Source organism: Bidens hawaiensis, unplaced genomic scaffold (genome assembly GCF_021521415.1).
Source record: "Bidens hawaiensis isolate Kalapana, Puna unplaced genomic scaffold, B.hawaiensis_p1.1 tig00002236_1, whole genome shotgun sequence".
In the NCBI taxonomy this organism is placed as follows: Eukaryota; Viridiplantae; Streptophyta; class Magnoliopsida; order Asterales; family Asteraceae; genus Bidens; species Bidens hawaiensis.
Window position 1 is genome coordinate 1,288,844 of NW_027491119.1, and position 17,106 is coordinate 1,305,949.

The 17,106-nt window shown below is 36.3% G+C and overlaps 1 protein-coding gene and 1 pseudogene across 2 annotated transcripts; both read left to right on the plus strand.

Annotated features, from left to right (window-relative positions):
* The first annotated feature begins 5,789 nt into the window (after positions 1 to 5,789).
* LOC143610603 (epoxide hydrolase 2 pseudogene) lies at positions 5,790 to 7,559 on the plus strand (annotated as a pseudogene). Its single transcript, XR_013149621.1, has 3 exons — positions 5,790 to 6,077; positions 6,757 to 6,924; positions 7,049 to 7,559. The product of XR_013149621.1 is annotated as an epoxide hydrolase 2 pseudogene (transcript).
* A 3,283-nt stretch (positions 7,560 to 10,842) lies between these two features.
* On the plus strand, positions 10,843 to 13,388 carry LOC143610614 (epoxide hydrolase 3-like). The gene is made up of 4 exons (XM_077085047.1): positions 10,843 to 11,130; positions 12,215 to 12,379; positions 12,488 to 12,723; positions 13,124 to 13,388. The coding sequence occupies exons 1-4, from the start codon at positions 10,843 to 10,845 to the stop codon at positions 13,386 to 13,388; spliced, it is 954 nt and encodes a 317-aa protein (XP_076941162.1).
* Positions 13,389 to 17,106: the final 3,718 nt, after the last annotated feature.

Below are 17,106 nucleotides of genomic sequence, written 5' to 3' on the forward strand. Positions count from 1 at the left end.
TTGTTAAGATATATTATGTAATAAAGGATGGTTTTGAATGTCCTTTGTAAATTTTTGGTGTATACATGGCTTTGAAATTTGAATGTGTGTACTTTTTATGTTAAGCTTTCAAATGAGGACCTGTATAGATTGCAAAAAGTTACGAGCCTGCACTTTCCATACATATGTCGAACATTCAATTTCTATATGGATCGTATAGGCCTATGCGGGTCGTGTCGCATAGGCCTGCACATATCCATAGGGGTGGTGTCTGAATAGAACATTCTGTTATAATTCACTAAAAAGTTTTAACGAAACTTTTGAAAAGGGGAAAATGCCAATATAAGCATTTACCAAACGTGAAAAAATAATAATAAAAAAAAAGCATGTGGGTATCTAAGATTTAGGGGCTTCACGAAAAACAATACCATTCAGAAGGTGACACATGGATGAAACGTTTAAGCTCTAGACGTTTTCACTTTTAGTGAACTAACATATTCACCAATGAGAGGCTAGCAAGTGGCGAATTTCAGAGGAAAAGTCTATGTAGATGCTAGAGAGAGGGGGAAACGTCTATGTAAGATTTAGGAGCTTCACCGAAAACAATACCGTTCAGGGGAAGCGTCTAAGTAACTCGAAAACTAATTTTACTATCATGATCAAATGAACTCAAATTTTCAAAGTTAACTACCGGCGTTCATATGGGCAAGCTCAAACATCTAAGAATGGAATTTGAACTCCATTTGGCCATATAATGACTTAATTTTTGGGTTTTCTTTTCTGGTTACTAGAGGTTACTAAAGAGTGTGCTACCATAATGAACAGAACTAACACTGATTGAATACCCGCCCTATCACATTGGAAAATTCTGCTAGTGTAATTTAAATTCCATATAACCATCATCGACACCACCACCTTTCTCTCCACCGTCGCCATGTTGTCGTCACCTAGCTGACGCGACCTCCTCCTCAACCATGGCAAGTTTGTGTGCACGCATTTGCTTTGGTGCATTTATCGAAAAGGGTCCTCGTATAGTTACAATGAGTGACTAGTGTTGTAAAAATTGCTAGGCGCCAGTCGGGCGATGGGGATGGGACTAGCGATTAACCGGGATTAATAGGGATTACTCGGGATTAATCAGATTGAAATTTATATGTATTTTTCAAATGTGCATATATATTACAAATTTTATGTATAAAATTTTCAATTTTGACTGCTTTTTAGACAAATGAGAATTAATTGGTGATAAGTCGGTGGAGTAATGACTAACGATTAATCGAAGATTAATCAGCGTCTGATCAGGATTCAAAAGTTCATATTTTCACTTTTCACTCAAGTTTTGATCCCCCCCCCCCTCCCCAACAATTATTATATAATATAAACAAGAACTTTGGTGACGCAAGTGGCCTGTTGGTGGCACCGTATTATTCGATTAATTTTTTTTAGTTCGGTTATCATAATAAATGTAATGGGAACCGATTAACCGTCATTTTTTTTAGTTCTGGTACCATAACTAACCTGAAAGAAATCGACCGAGTTCACGCATACTCGCGGCCTTATTTAAAGGTCATAACCGACAACGCTAAGGTTTTACCAATGCTCAAGTTTACTGACCGTCTGCCCTCCCCCCCTCAAAATAAATAAATAAATAAAATTGGTCGTTGGTTCACCTCAACTTTTATTTTTATTTTTTCGTTTTTTTAGTTCCGGTACCGTAATGTACGTAATCAAAATCGACCGAATTCGTGTCAGGTTATCGCCTCAATGCTCGGGACCACAACGGTTGGGTTTTACCGCCGCCCGGGTTTACCAACCAAATAAACATCGTATTAAATATGTTGTTTTCTTATATGTTAATTTGACGAATTATTTTTTTTGGGGTTTAACGAAGCCGATACTGATCGAATTCGTATCGACTCATTGTCGTGACGCTCGGGTTTTGCTAGCTGTCCGGCGCAACGCGCCGATAGAAAAAGTAGTTTACAACAATTGTAATTTACACTTGTACAACGTAAATGATACTTTCTAATTTATTTAAAAAATTATTTTTTTTCGGGTACATTTTATTAAAATCTTATTTTTACACGAGTCGATCAACATGTTGTTACTATCTTGTTATTTTAATTGGCGTCTCGACAACAGAACGATGTAATTGACTTGATTTATATCGAATTGATATTGATATGCATCTAATAAAATTGTGATAGGTATGTTTCACCAAATATATGAAATTCAATTTAATGCAATTTGTATGATATTTAGGGTTGTTTAAAAAGCTTGAGGCTCGAAGATCGGGCTCGTGACTCGCTCGAAAAAAGCTCGATTAAAACTAGCTATAAAAAGTTGATTTAAAACATCCTGAGCTGATTTGGATCATTTTTATAACTGAGCCAAAATCGACTCTGGCTCGGCTCGAGTCATGGCTCGGCTTGTTGGCTCGATCTTAAGCTCGTTTAACTTTAAAATTAAGCTAGAGCCTAACTAAGTTACCCCGTTTAATTTTGAGCCCGAGCTCGAAAGCACCCTGGCTCGACTCGGGCTCGAATCGTGAACAGCCCTAATGATATTGAGATCCTTGTGAAGTTGTTTCTGTAGGTTGTGGTGTGGATTAGTTTTCAGTTTAAAACAAACCAAAAAACGAAATTCGGTTTTTGGTTTTTAAAAACCGTTCGGTTTATTAGTTTTTATAATAAGTAGTCAACGCGAATTCTGTCAATATCAAATACGTTTGTGACGGTATAAGCAAAGTTGGCTAGACTTAAGCGTTAAAATCTAAGAAATAAGTTCTTCAAATTAACTTATAAACAAATAAAATATTCGGTAAAACCTGAACGTTGGTAAAACCAGACGTTGTTGGTGCCGGACATTGGGGTGGTGAGTCGGTGCAACCCGTACTTTGGTAAAACCCGATTGTTGCTGGTCCTGTTTGTTGTGGCGGTGAGTCGAAGCGAATTTTATCGGTTTCAGTTACGTTTATTGCGGTACCAGGACAAAAAAAATGTCGATAAAACGTCCCTGATCAGTAAAGCCTAAGTGTTGTCGGTCCTGGATGGTGAGAACACGAATAATCATTTAATTATCAAATAAAACAAAAAATCAAAAACAAAAGAAGAAACAATATAAATTATATGGCTCAATTAGTCGCCGTCAAGTGAGCCAATCGTGTTCCACGACATTATATAATAATTCGGTTTCTATCTTTTCGGTTTTATTATTATGTTAACAACCCAACCAACCTAATCAAGTAACCTTCGTTAATGATAGTATGAAACTCAACTTAATGGACTCTAGTGATAACTCATATATTTTTTTAATGGATGACGAATCCTTTAAATTGGCTACCGGTTAAATTCATCACGTCGGAATACACTTGCTTTTCGATTTAGCGAAAACTCTCACCTAAGGCCAGCGCCCGTGGGCTCTCGCCTGAATACACGACAGTGCGGTGAGATAAAACTCATTCAATTCAAGGATCCAGTTAGTGAATGCCACCTACTCGCCTTGTCTCCCATCATCACCTTGGTGCGGCTGAAACTAAATGTTGGGGGCTGGAATCGAACCCGGGTCACATGAAACACCAAGTCACTTCCTTACCACTCCACCACATGCTCATTGGCAAAATTAAAAGATTTTTTTAATATACATATACATACATACACATTCAACAAATATTTCAAACTATTATTAAACCCCTAACGCTGCAGCAACCTTAAAACCATGAAAAAAAATAATGTATAAACATTTTATGGAACTTGTGCGTTGAAGGGTACGTGTTAAACCGAACGAAAAGCAGTCATAAATATGTTCAACCACTCACACGCTGTTGCAGTTTGTTAACATTAAAAAATCATAACATAGCTTAAAACATTAAAAATAATAGCTAAGTTGACTTAAGACCCACCCGCGCGTTACAATGACCCGTTAAACGGAGAAATATAAACACAAAACCATTAAACCACACACGTACGCCAAAGCTTGTAACTCCCAAAATTTAGATGAAAACTTAAATAAAGGCTCATGTAACCAAAAGGTAACTAACACGTTTACATATGTATAGTCTATATGCATCTAATATTGATATTTTATAAAAATAAACTATAAATCATTAAAGAAACTTTTAAAAGCTAAAGTTAGTTGTTTGGAAAATAAAAAAAATTAAATTAAAGTTTAAAAAAATTGGAAAGAAAACATAAAACAAAAAGAAAATTAAGAAACAAGAGTTTTCTATGTCTCCTCCTTATCTTCAAACTTAAAATTACAATAAAAATCATCTTATTTTCTTTCTATTTATTAATTGAATAATCTTTTTTCACTTTTATTATTGCATTTAATATTTCCTTCATTTACAAATTACAGCCACTTTAAAAAAGTTTAAAAAATTATAGGTGATGAATAATTCGTTTTTTCAATTATACAAAAAAAGTCGGTATATTTTCTCTTGCATTTACCCGTAACATTTTAAAGTTCAAACTACTGACTACGTTATAAAAACATTCTTAAAAAAATGAAGAATAATGATGACTAAATTCAAAGTAGTATAAAAAAGAACTACCACGTGTACATAAATAAATAAATAAATATGTAACAAACCTTTATTTGATTCTTCCAACTCAACTTCTTATATATTTATTATAGCCAGCTCTCTCGTTACGGATCTAGACCAATATTTCAGGGGTAACATTTAAAAAAAATTATTGTATTTTATACAATTTAAAGGAGCTTTTTTTGCCGTATATCATAAAATAGCCAAAAAATTTTCTTACCGTATTTAATACAATAACCAAAATATTATCTTATCGTATTTGATACAAGAATTTGATTTTTTTAACTTGGTGTTTGACCGATATCATCATTTTTTTGGAATTTTTGTTGAGAAAATTGCTAATAAGACTTTGCTTTTTCATCTTTTAAGTTCCCTAAATTTAAAAGAAACAAAATTTAAAACATAAACCCATAATTAATTCCAACTTACACATAAACCCTAAATCCTCAATCTTATTCAATTTAGACATAAACCCCAAATTCCTAATCAATTCCAATTTTCAATTTACATTATCCAAAAATCCAATAAATCATAATCAATCTTTCAAATATTCAACTGACCATAAACAATTCCAAATTAACAACTTATATAAACAAATTAACAATTCAATTTTAGATAAAAGTAGAAGACCACCTAAATTGAACAGGTAGAAGTCAAACTGTAGAAAAGGGATTGAGGAGTATCCTTCGTCGACTACTTAGCAGTAGGGTGGAGGTCCAGTGACCGGAGGAGGGCAGCAGGGGGTCAGGGCAACGTAGGGTGGACAAACAAACATAACATATCAAAATACTTAACGTGAACACTAATGAACATTATACCACATGATATTAGAAAATACTTAACATTTAAACATAGTAACCAAACACATAAACATATCAAAATAATGTTTTGGAGTTCAAAATCCACAAGTTTCTAGCATTTCACGATAAACAAGCTTTGAATTCTTCATTCTTTAAGGAATTTCAAATACACAACACTATTAAACGGACGTTACAGGATGGACGTTCACGAACGCTATTGAACGACCGTGGCCTTTGTTCCTGTTCATCCGTTAAACTTACCAAACAACTTTTTTTATCAGTGTCCAATTCTTTTATGTGGTACCACAATAGCCCCTCCTACCCTAACACACAAAGGTGCTTTTTCTTTTTAAATAATAACTAAAGAAAAAAAAAGCCCTGGATTTGATTCTACCAAACTCAACCAATTATATATATTCCACCAATGCACCTTTTAAAACCACATTCTCATACTCTCATTTAAACAATTGGATCAAATTAAACACACCTACCTCCACGTCAACGGACTAAACCTCCACGTGGCTGAGATAGGGTCCGAGTCGTCGCCAGCGATCGTTTTCCTACACGGGTTCCCGGATATATGGTACACGTGGCGCCACCAAATGATCGCCGTAGCAAAAGCGGGGTTTAGAGCCATTGCACCCGATTACAGAGGATACGGATTATCCGACGTACCTCCACAACCCGAAAAGGCTACATTTCGTGACTTGATCAGCGATACGGCCTCCATCCTTGACTCTCTCGCCATTTTGAAGGTACTACCGTCAGGGCCATCTTCAAGAGCTTGATGGCCTTCATGAGCCTTGCACGAGTTCTGAAATTGGGCCTCGAATTATATTTAAAGAAATTAAAAACTTATGAGCCTCTAAACTTGACGGGCCTTGCACAATTTCCAAGCCTGCACATGCATTAAGCTAGGCCTGACAACCGTGAACCAAACTGTTTGTTACAGTTTAAAATTTTAAACCGAAATAACTAGAAGACCCAACTGTGAGACGGTTTCACAAAACCAAACCATAAACACTCGTAGCTTGAGGGTTCACATGCTACATTAGACATGTTAGGTGGATTTAGGAGTAGATTAATAGGCTCATCACCTAGTCCTACGCAGCTAGAGGTGTTCACAGTTAGGTTTTGACGGTTGTTAGTTTTGCAAACCAAACCGTTCGTTACGGTTTGAAACTTTTGAAACCAACCGTTCAAAAATTACTAAATAAACCAACCGTGAGACGGTTTCACAACTTTAAACCAAATGATTAACACATATAGGTTGAGGGTTCACATATTGCAGACTTGCAGTAGATAGATTAGGTGGATTTTAGGATATATTAACCGTTAAAAATAACAAGTTATCGCTATTATTTTTAATATTAAAATATGTTGCTGGAATTTGACACTAAACCAGCTTTTTCATGCCTATTTGTACTTTGTTAGGCGCATGTGATTGGTAAAGATTTTGGATCAATGGTTGGGTACTTATTTGCACTATTCCATCCACAAAAGGTTGCATCAATAATAACAATTGGGCTGCCATTCTTGCCCTACGGTTCGCACCACGGGTATCTAGCTCTCCCCGAAGGCTTCTACTTTCGAAGATTTCGGGTACTCATTGTATAATATATACACAAAAATGTGTGTTCAATACAGATCTAGATCATGTTTCACTTAAAACAAGTTCTGGGTCTGTATTGAATGACATATCTTTTTATAACTAAACCTTTTATAGGAACCTGGAAGAGCTGAGGCTGATTTTGCACGGTTTGATGCTAAAACCGTTGTGAAGAAAATTTACATTATGTTCTCTAAAAGTGAAATACCTATAGCGAGTGAAAACCAGGAGATAATGGACCTGGTTGACCCGTCGGAACCTCTACCATCTTGAATTACAGTGGAGGATCTTGCGGTATACGGGGAAGCATATAATAAGTCTGGATTTCAAACTGCAATGCAAGTTCCTTATAGAAATGTAGACGATGCAAATGGATATCCGGAACAAGGTTCGGGTGATGTGAAAGTTCAACATCCGGCATTGTACATCATTCCACAAGAAGATTATATAGTCAAGTTCCTAGGAATGGGGGAGTATGTGAAGAGTGGGGCGGTCAAGAAGTTTGTGCCGAATCTTGAAATCGAAATCTTGCCTCAAGGTGGTCATTTTGTTCATGAACAGTTCCCAGACAAGATTAATTAGCTCATACTCGATTATCTTAATCGCAACAAATTTTAGGGCTTTGCATTTGTTGAAGTTATCTATCTATCTATCTACGTTAGGTTTGAAATAATTGGCACGATTATGGTTGCCAAGTATGGTATCCCTTTATCGTCCAAGTGTTAAATGTGTGTTTTACTTCTCATGTGATGTGTAACTTTGAATATTCTACAATCAAAGTAAAATGCCAAGGGATGTTTGCTTGCCTTATTTACAATAAAAATTTGAGATACGTTTGCTTGCCTTTTTAATTTGTTTATTTATGATTTATTGGCTTGGCTCGTTACAATACTGGCACTTGCTATAATAACAAAGAAGAAAACTCAAAAAATAAAGTCGTGATATGCCTAAAAGGATATCTACACGTGCTTTGCATCGATCAAAAACCATAAAAACAGAATGCAAGCACCACTTCTAATAATACCAATACCGGTGTTGATGTTTGGTCAGAATTAGTTCGATGTGTCACGGTATCGTTACAAACTTACAGTTTCGACATTTGTATAGCTTACGATACCAAGCAATATTATATTTTGAATACAGTGAAATATTTTCACCCGCATAATGTGCTAACTAGCATGAACGTAAAAGTTGACAAAATCCACTATTAGAATCCAAAATCATGCCATACATTTAAACGTGTCATGAGTTTTTACTGGTTGATACGAATACGCTCCGTTTACCTCATGAACCTGTTGAAACCTGTCAAACCTGCTTAAACATGATCCATTTAATTTAAACATATTTGCAGATTTAACCTGAAACCAAAACTAATCCGATTAAACTCAAACATGTAATTTTCAAGTTAATGGTATCATCTCGAATGAATCAAATAAACCCAACCAGACCTAACCCACTAACACATTGCGTGCAGGGGTGTTCCTCGGGTTTGTTTTCCTGCTAACACGCGAAAACTAAAGCAATATATTCTTCTTTACTTGTTACGTAAATAACCAAATAATAAATAAACATAACCTGACAACGCAACATATTCTTCTATTGTAATTATTATTAGTCATAAATACAAAGAGATATATAAATGATAAATAGTCGAACAACCATAATAGATAGAATATGAACAGGTAGAATGTGTAGAGTGTTATGCATACGAGGTACATACCCAATGTTTTAAAAGTAGATCTACAAAGCCGAGTACTCCTCGAGTACTCGCTACAAGGTAAGGCGCGGAGGAGAGTTTCTTTAACCCCGCTTAGTTACTAAGAATCGACCAAAGTTCAACCTCAGCCAAAATTATATCCAGTCGGTCGACTTGAGCCTTTTGACTTAAAAAGTAATACATAATTCGTATTTCCGTAATATTAAAGAAAAAATGTCATTTTTTAAATTAATGATTAGCAATTTTTAGAATAATTTAGTATTTAAAAACGTATTTCTTTTATAATATCATATATATATATATATTTGACTTAAAAAGTAATACATAATTCGTATTTCCGTAATATTAAAGAAAAAATGTCATTTTTTAAATTAATGATTAGCAATTTTTAGAATAATTTAGTATTTAAAAACGTATTTCTTTTATAATATCATATATATATATATACACATACTAGTTTTAGAGCCCGTGTCACACACGGGATAATTCAAATTATAAAATTATAAGTAAAAAAAATAATTACATAGCGGATATAGGAAAAAATGTATTACATCTATGCTTGTATCTATACAATGTGTACATAAATTGATTTTATTTATATCACAAAATGATTTTTTTAAATGAACTTAATAAAAAAAATGCCCGTACAAAAAACGTACCCGAGAATGCTTCTTTCTATTGAAAAATTCATTCTCGGTGTCATATATATATAATTGAAAGACTTTTGGTTATGAACCAATTTCGGAAATAAAGCTTCTCATACGATAGTAGTTCTAACCACTCAGCCTAAATACAAAAGGAGCGTTACCTTTATTGATATATTTATCAATTTACCACGCATCAAAGGAAAGTAGAACATTAAATTGTTACAATTGATGTTCTTCAAGAGCTATGTTTTTCTGAGCTACACCATGAAAAAGATTTTGATAAGTTTCAGAGGGCTTCTCGACTTTGTCATTATGACAACATAAAAAATAACATGTTAACCCATTCAATTTTGTGATTATTCATTTGAGCATAGTTTTGCATGACATGCCTCCCATACAACGTTCTGATCACCATTAAAGGAAAAATTAATGTTGACATAAATATTTAAAATTTAATAAAAGTTAGAAGCATTGATAGGCATGGGGGCGGACGTCGAAAGTGTTCGCAATCTTTTCTTATGTTTTAATAGTTGAGGGAAAAATAGTCAGTTTTCCAAATCTCGAACCTTTTGATTATTTCAAAAAATGCCCTTAAAAATAAATTTGAAACCCGAATCATGTTTAAACTTCTAACTTTCATACTTTTGGCATTTTAAAGTCAACACTTTGAAACCATAAGAAATTTGACGATAAATCTATTTTGCATTCTCAAACTTTTAAAAATACTCAAAATTTTCATTTTTGACCCGTTACAAATTTTAACCTAAATGCAGTTAACTTGTACCAAACAATCTATTTACCAACTTTTGATTCATAAAATCAAATTTAATTTCCACAAAAAACTCGAAACAATTTTTATTTGAGAAACATGCTTTGTTGTTGATTTTTGAAATTCACCAAGTATTTTGAAATATATAGTAAAATAATATGTTAATATTTATATTTATAAAAATATATAGATATTGTATAAATATAGTGTAAAAGGAAAGTGAATCAATATTAATTTATTACATATATTAGGGTATATTAGCTTTGGAGGGAAAAAAAATTGTGAGAATTAACCAAAACATGACAAGTGTCCACATTTATTTTACTTTATTAGAATAGGTAGAGGTAGATATATATATATATATATAATCTCCAAAAAATAATTTTATTTATATTTACTATTTCCGAGTACCCCGAGTACACCCGACTTACTAGTAGACCGCCTAGGATCCGTCTAGCGACCTTTGCAACCTTGTACATACCTATAAATAATATCTATTTTTAAATAAATATTTTATTCGGATTTTTTGGGTTGACTCGAAACTAGAAATTAGACCCATGAACTAACCCGAATTACTTTGATTAAGGATGACCTTTTCTCGTGTTCGGGCTTTTCAAGCCAGGTTAGTTTGTGTTTGGGTTCAGATTCTCTCAAGTGTGCGTTTCGGATAAAAATAACAGCCGTAACTACGTGACAACAACTCATAACATGTTATAAAGTATAACGACACCTTTTATCACTCTCTCTCACACACATCTCTCTCACACACATATAACACATGGATCAAATTAAGCACCGTCAACTCAAAGTCAACGGATTAAACCTCCACGTGGCCGAGATCGGGTCCGAGTCGTCACCGGCTGTCGTTTTCCTACACGGGTTCCCGGAGATATGGTACACGTGGCGCCACCAAATGATCGCCGTGGCAAACGCGGGTTTCCGAGCCATTGCACCCGATTACCGAGGATACGGACTGTCCGACATCCCTGCCCGACCCGAGGAGACTAGATTCGTTGACCTGGTCAACGATACTGCTTCGATTATTGACTCGGTCAACGTTTCTAAGGTATTGTTTGTATGCAATTAGAAACCCTAATGGTTATTGTTATAGAAATTAGAAACCCTAACAGTAAATTTTTATGTGCTGATGAATCGTCGATTTAACTTAAGAGGGCTCGAGCTCAAGCTCGGTTTGTTTAGAGCTCGAGTTTGGCTAGTAACTAGTTTTTATGCTCGAGCTCGGCTTATTTATTATTTATAAACTGTTCACATTTTTATATATTGGTTTATACATAATATTAGTTATAATATAAGTATATTAAATAAAAAGTTATATAGATAAAAAGCTTGTTTAGGTTCGCAAGCGAGCTATATGTGAAGCTCGGGATTGAGCTCGTTTATTAAATGAGCCTCAATGAAAGTTCAAGCTCAGGCTCAAGCTTGTATAAGCTCGATTTGAGGTTTTAGCAAGTCAATCTCAAGTAGCACGAGTCCCTAACTACTAACTACTACTGACCAATTAATTTTTTAATTTTTTCTTCACATTTCATTATATTATAAGGTTAGAAACGTAAGAAAGATAAAAAAAGAAATTAAAGAAACGCTTATCTCAAAAGGTAAGACCCATGAGAGTCAACCTGAATTAGACCTAGTTATTTACAATAGGGTCATTTCCCGTGTCCTAAGGATATATTAAACGGGTTCGGGTCTGGTCTAGCATTTTCTCTTTACATAAACCGGGTAAGACCCGCGAGACTTGAACCAATCAGACCTGGTTATTACAAGAGGGTCGGTCCCGGGTCCTGAGAATATGACTAAACGGGTCCGGTTTGAGTCTCACAGGTCTAACCTGTCTGCATGCCCCTAGCTGCGTATATGTACCTGATATAAGATACATATACGTAACTTTGTGAGCTACATATTTTTATATTTATTTATTCTTATCTTTTTTACATATTTTTATAAATGAATTAAAAAAATTAAAAAAAAATTGATTGGTTGGTAGTAGTAGTTTTCTCGGTTTTCTCGTAACTTTGTAGCTTTTCATTGAACTTCTTATATGTTACCTTTTTGTTTATTTTCGTGAATTTTGGGCTGCTGATGCTTTGGACATCAAATTATTCTAATTATGTGTTTGTGAACATTATTAGGTGTTTGTAGTTGGTAAAGATTTTGGAACAAAAGTTGCCTACACATTTGCCCTTTTCTACCCAGACAAAGTTGCAGGAATTATAACACTCGGCGCACCGTTTGTGCACCCGAACTTGCCTTTCAAGCTAAACTTCCCTGAAGGTCTGTACATTAGTAGATGGCAGGTGCGCGCAATAATAGTATAATACTAGTAATGCTATTGTTAACACTGCATGTTAAAAGATAATGCTGATGATAATATATTAATATGAGTGTAATTGTTACATTATTAGGAACCAGGACTAGCTGAAGCTGACTTTGCACGGTTTGATGCTCAAACTGTGGTGAAAAACATTTACATTATGTTTTCTAGAAGTGAAATACCGATAGCGGGTGAAAACCAGGAGATAATGGATTTAGTTGGCCCGTTGGATAATCTACCGTCTTGGTTCACAGAAGAGGACCTTGCAGTATATGGTGAATTGTATAACAAGTCTGGATTTCAAACTCCACTTCAAGTTCCTTACAGGTAATTATTGGCCCTATTGCGTTAGCAGGGCCGGCCCTCAAGGAGGGTAGAGTGGTCGACGGACCCTGGCCCGACACCCTGCTAGGCCCGAAATTTAAAAAAAAATTATATATTTTTTATTTAAAAAAATATGTATTTTTGATTTTTAAACTCAATACACGACTCATTTAAGCCTATTTTTATACAAAATTATTTTTGCACAACCGAAATCATAACCAAGTCTGCCCATTTAAAGATTTAATTGTTTAAACCCTTAAGGCCAAAAGAAATTTTCACCTTCGGCCCAAAATTTTTTTACAGTTCTCGGAGACGGCCCTATCTGTTATAAGCACGAGTTGTTAGGTCGCAAAATGGGATTTGTTATGAGATTATTATGTTAAGTTTTCGTTAATTGTGTTAGGTCACTCGGGGAGAAATTTGAGTCTCCAAAACATGATATTAATGAAGCGAAAATAGAGGCTCCGACGCTGGTTATCATAAGCGAACAAGACTATTCGTTCAAGTGGCCAGGAATGAAGGAATACGTGAAGAGCGGGGCGGTCAACAAACATGTGCCAAATCTGGAAATCGTTTACGTGCCTGAAGGTTGTCACTTTGTTCATGAACAGTTCCCAGATCAGGTTAATGAGCTCATACTCGGTTTTCTCAGTCGCAACAAATGCTAAGTGTGTTTGAGCTTAAAAATAGTTTAAAGATCTGAAGTTTGAGTTATGTTTGTGCTCACTAAGAGTGTTAATTTTTTTATATTTTTGCGTCGTCTGATTTTGGACTTCTTTTCATGGTTTCACACCACGCGAGGGGGGGGGTTCATTTTTGACCTGACGCGAAAACATAACACGAGTTAAGCGACATAGATCAGGCATCCGGTCGACACAAAGTTATCCTGGTAGCTGGTAGTTCTAGTCATTTTATAAAAAATGAGGTACTATCTTGAATTAGTAATTGTATTTACAATATGTTATTAGAATTAATGACTTATGAAATGTTAACGTAACGTGGTACTCCGTACTCAACTAAAAAAAAACACCGAGACATTCTGATGATAAGGTACCTCTGTTTGATATATAAGAGGTTGAGGGTTCAAATCATGTACCTTGCAGATTGGAGGTAGCAAATACGTATGGAAATGTTGAAAATGTAAACCAAAAACGAACCATGCACCCGTTTATCTAAACTTTAAACATACTGATTGGGTTTTAAATGGATTATAATCAAGTTGTAAAAAAGTAGTCAGATTTCAATAAATGGGGTAAAGCCGTGAAGGTAGCGTAAATGGGTTGACCTTGTAAACTTAGATTTTTTTATAAACAAGGTGATAGGTTGACATGACATGTCAAATCGAACACGACTATTCAGTTAAATACAATCAACAAATAAATTAAAAATGACTACTTAAAAATCTGATCGTATTTGTATTAGGGTGGACGGAGTGTGTGCCACTCGCCCTGCCCTCATGTCCACCCACCCCCAAAGGCTACGCGGTGGGTGGCGTTGCTCCAATCCCGCTTCTCCATTTTGCAACGTTGCTTTTTTTTTAATTCTGATGACATGTTGCTATTGTTTCCTATATCTTTTACTTTTAATTTTTTTTATATTTCCTTAAAATTGTTATAATTTCTTTTATATACATATATATATATATGTGTAATTATTTTAATCTCCCCCCCTAGATTTATGAAACTTTCATAAATTATAACTTATCAAAATACTCATCATGTAACTGACAGCTGACGCTGAAAATTAAAACCAAAGAAATCGAAAAAATCGGTAAATTATAACCCATTTATCTAAACTTAAAACTTTCTTAAATTATAACCGAAAAAATCGATCAAAACAAAACTAAAAAACCGAAACTGAAAAAACCAATTAAAACGAAACAAAAAACCGAAAACAAATCCAAAAATTGAACAAAAAGAAATCGAAACCCAACCCGTCTAGTGCAAAACCTCGTGTCGGCTCGAAACCTGATCCGAGCCAAAACCTTAACCAAACCCGTTCCAATCCAAAACCCATTTCGACCCGAACCTGCCACTTTCCCTTAAGACATTAACCCGCATCGACCCATTTCTTTAAATTTGTCAACCCATTTTGACCCGAAAATAAGGTGGAATTTCAAGTGGCCCAATTTGACACATTTAGTTAAAATCTATGACCCAAACCAACCCATATAATTTTTAAAACAACCCAAATTAACCCAATTAAAATGGTTTGGGTCAAGATTGTCGCCCCTACTGACAAACGGTGAAAGGTTAACAACAAAAGCTAACATGTTAAGTGACATAATTAATGGGACTAAAAGTCTAATAAAACCAAACTAAATGACTGAAAAAAAAAATATCTTGTAAACAAAAAAACAAGAATCTAACCAAATAAATGTGTTAGATATAAAAGTTTAAAGCAAGGGCCTGCATGATGCATTAATCATTATATTATATATATATATACTCATCTGAAGAGGTAGGTCCCAGCAGAGCCCAGTTGGACCCACAAGACTCACCTCGAAGAGGGAAATCTGCGCAGTTGGACCCGCAAGACTCACCTCGAAGAGGGACGTCTGCGCAGTTGGACCCGCAAGACTCACCTTAAAGAGGGACGTCTGCGCAAAGACCAACTGGATCCGCAGGACCCACCATGCTCAGAGAGATGACGTCCTTACGCGCAGTACGCAAGCTGTTCCAGCAGGAAAAGCCTCCCAATGGTCGACGTACTCCGCCTGTTCCCGCAGCTGCGGGTACTAGCCATCAGGGAAGGCTACCCGCACAGCAAGGCTACACGCACAAGGCACTAACTCTCAAATAATTCAGTAATGTCACCTGAAGAAGGAATGAGCAAGCCGGGAATACTCCCGCCCAAAGCCGGGAAAACTCCCGCCCAAATGAGCCAGTCCATACGCTACTGGAGGATCTTTTGTACTGTACCTGCCAAGGTATGGACAAAATATCTGACCAAAGCAGCGACAGCTCACTGACAACAGTACGACGAGCAGCATGCTCTAATACTTAATGTCACTATTAGCCGCTGCCTACTCACCAACCCCTGTCGTGGCACGTACATAGCCTGCAGTTGGTGGAAAATGAATAGTACACAGCCGGCCATGTCACTATCAGCCGCTGCCTACCCACCAACCACTAGCAGGGCACGTGCGTAGCCCACAGTTGGTAGAACAGGAATACTATACAGCCGGCTGTACCTTCTTGGAAACCTACCTTCGGCTATAAATACTCCAATACCTTGGAACGGTATGATCATCTTATCTTATCTTATATCTTCATATATTATCTGATATCTGCTCTAGTCATTTCTCTTAATATACACTTATATTCAAGAGCAATCCAGTCTGATTCTCACGCCGGAGGGTGGTCACAAGGAGGTACCCCCCCCCCCCCTTCTAAGTGACGAGCTCACGGTGTCTGTTTTGCAGGTCATCAGAAGAACAACCATCTTTGCCGGACCTAAACCCTCGTGGGAAACATCTATTTAACCCCCAGATTATCCGTAATCTGCCCGGGGTCACTTAGTGTTTCTTCATTGGCGCCATCCGTGCATAAAAGCTAGAACTAATTCTTTTTCATTTTTTTCAAAACTAATGGAAAGATGGGTAAAGTTACTCCGGTCCCAAGGCCACCGAGTGACCAAGAAACCCCGGTAACCACAACCCCAGCTACTGGGAGGAACACTGGCGAGTATACAAATTTTACGAACACTACCCCGGTTACCCAAGCCGGGGCAAGTGCGGTAAATTTTACGAACACTACCCCGGTTACCCGAGCCGGGGCAAGTGCAGTAAATAATCATCCCCTGGGATTCATTGATACCCAGGTGGAAAGACAACAGACGAGGCTCCCCCGCCAAACACTTGAACAAGTTAAAGCATGGGCGGAAGCACGTCAGAAGGAATTCCAAGCTGAGTTGGACGAACGCTTACGTTCCATCCAACAGGCTGACGAATTTGGAAGCACTCGACAACAGCTCAACACGAGCAGTGAGTGCGAGTACTCGGACGATGATCGGGAGGAATCCGACACCGACGCAAACCCTCGCCATAGGGCGAAAGGGAAGCGTAAGGAAACGGACTTCCAACCGAGAAGGAATTTCGAAGAAACCTTCAAACCAAGGAACGCGGGGGGAAACCCACGTGACTTCTCCAAAACCTTTAGACCAACTGCTGCAAATGCGGGAATGTCCAAGTTTGCAAAGGACATTGCGGAAGCAATCGCCCTGAGAAAATATTTTTGGCCAAGTACCCTTATAAGACATAATATTTTCGTCAAAGTACTCACATGGGTATCATCTTGAACAAGATTCCCCAAAGCACCCTTATAAGACAAAATATTTTTGGCCAATAATTAGACAGTGACAAGTATCAACTTATCAACAAACCTT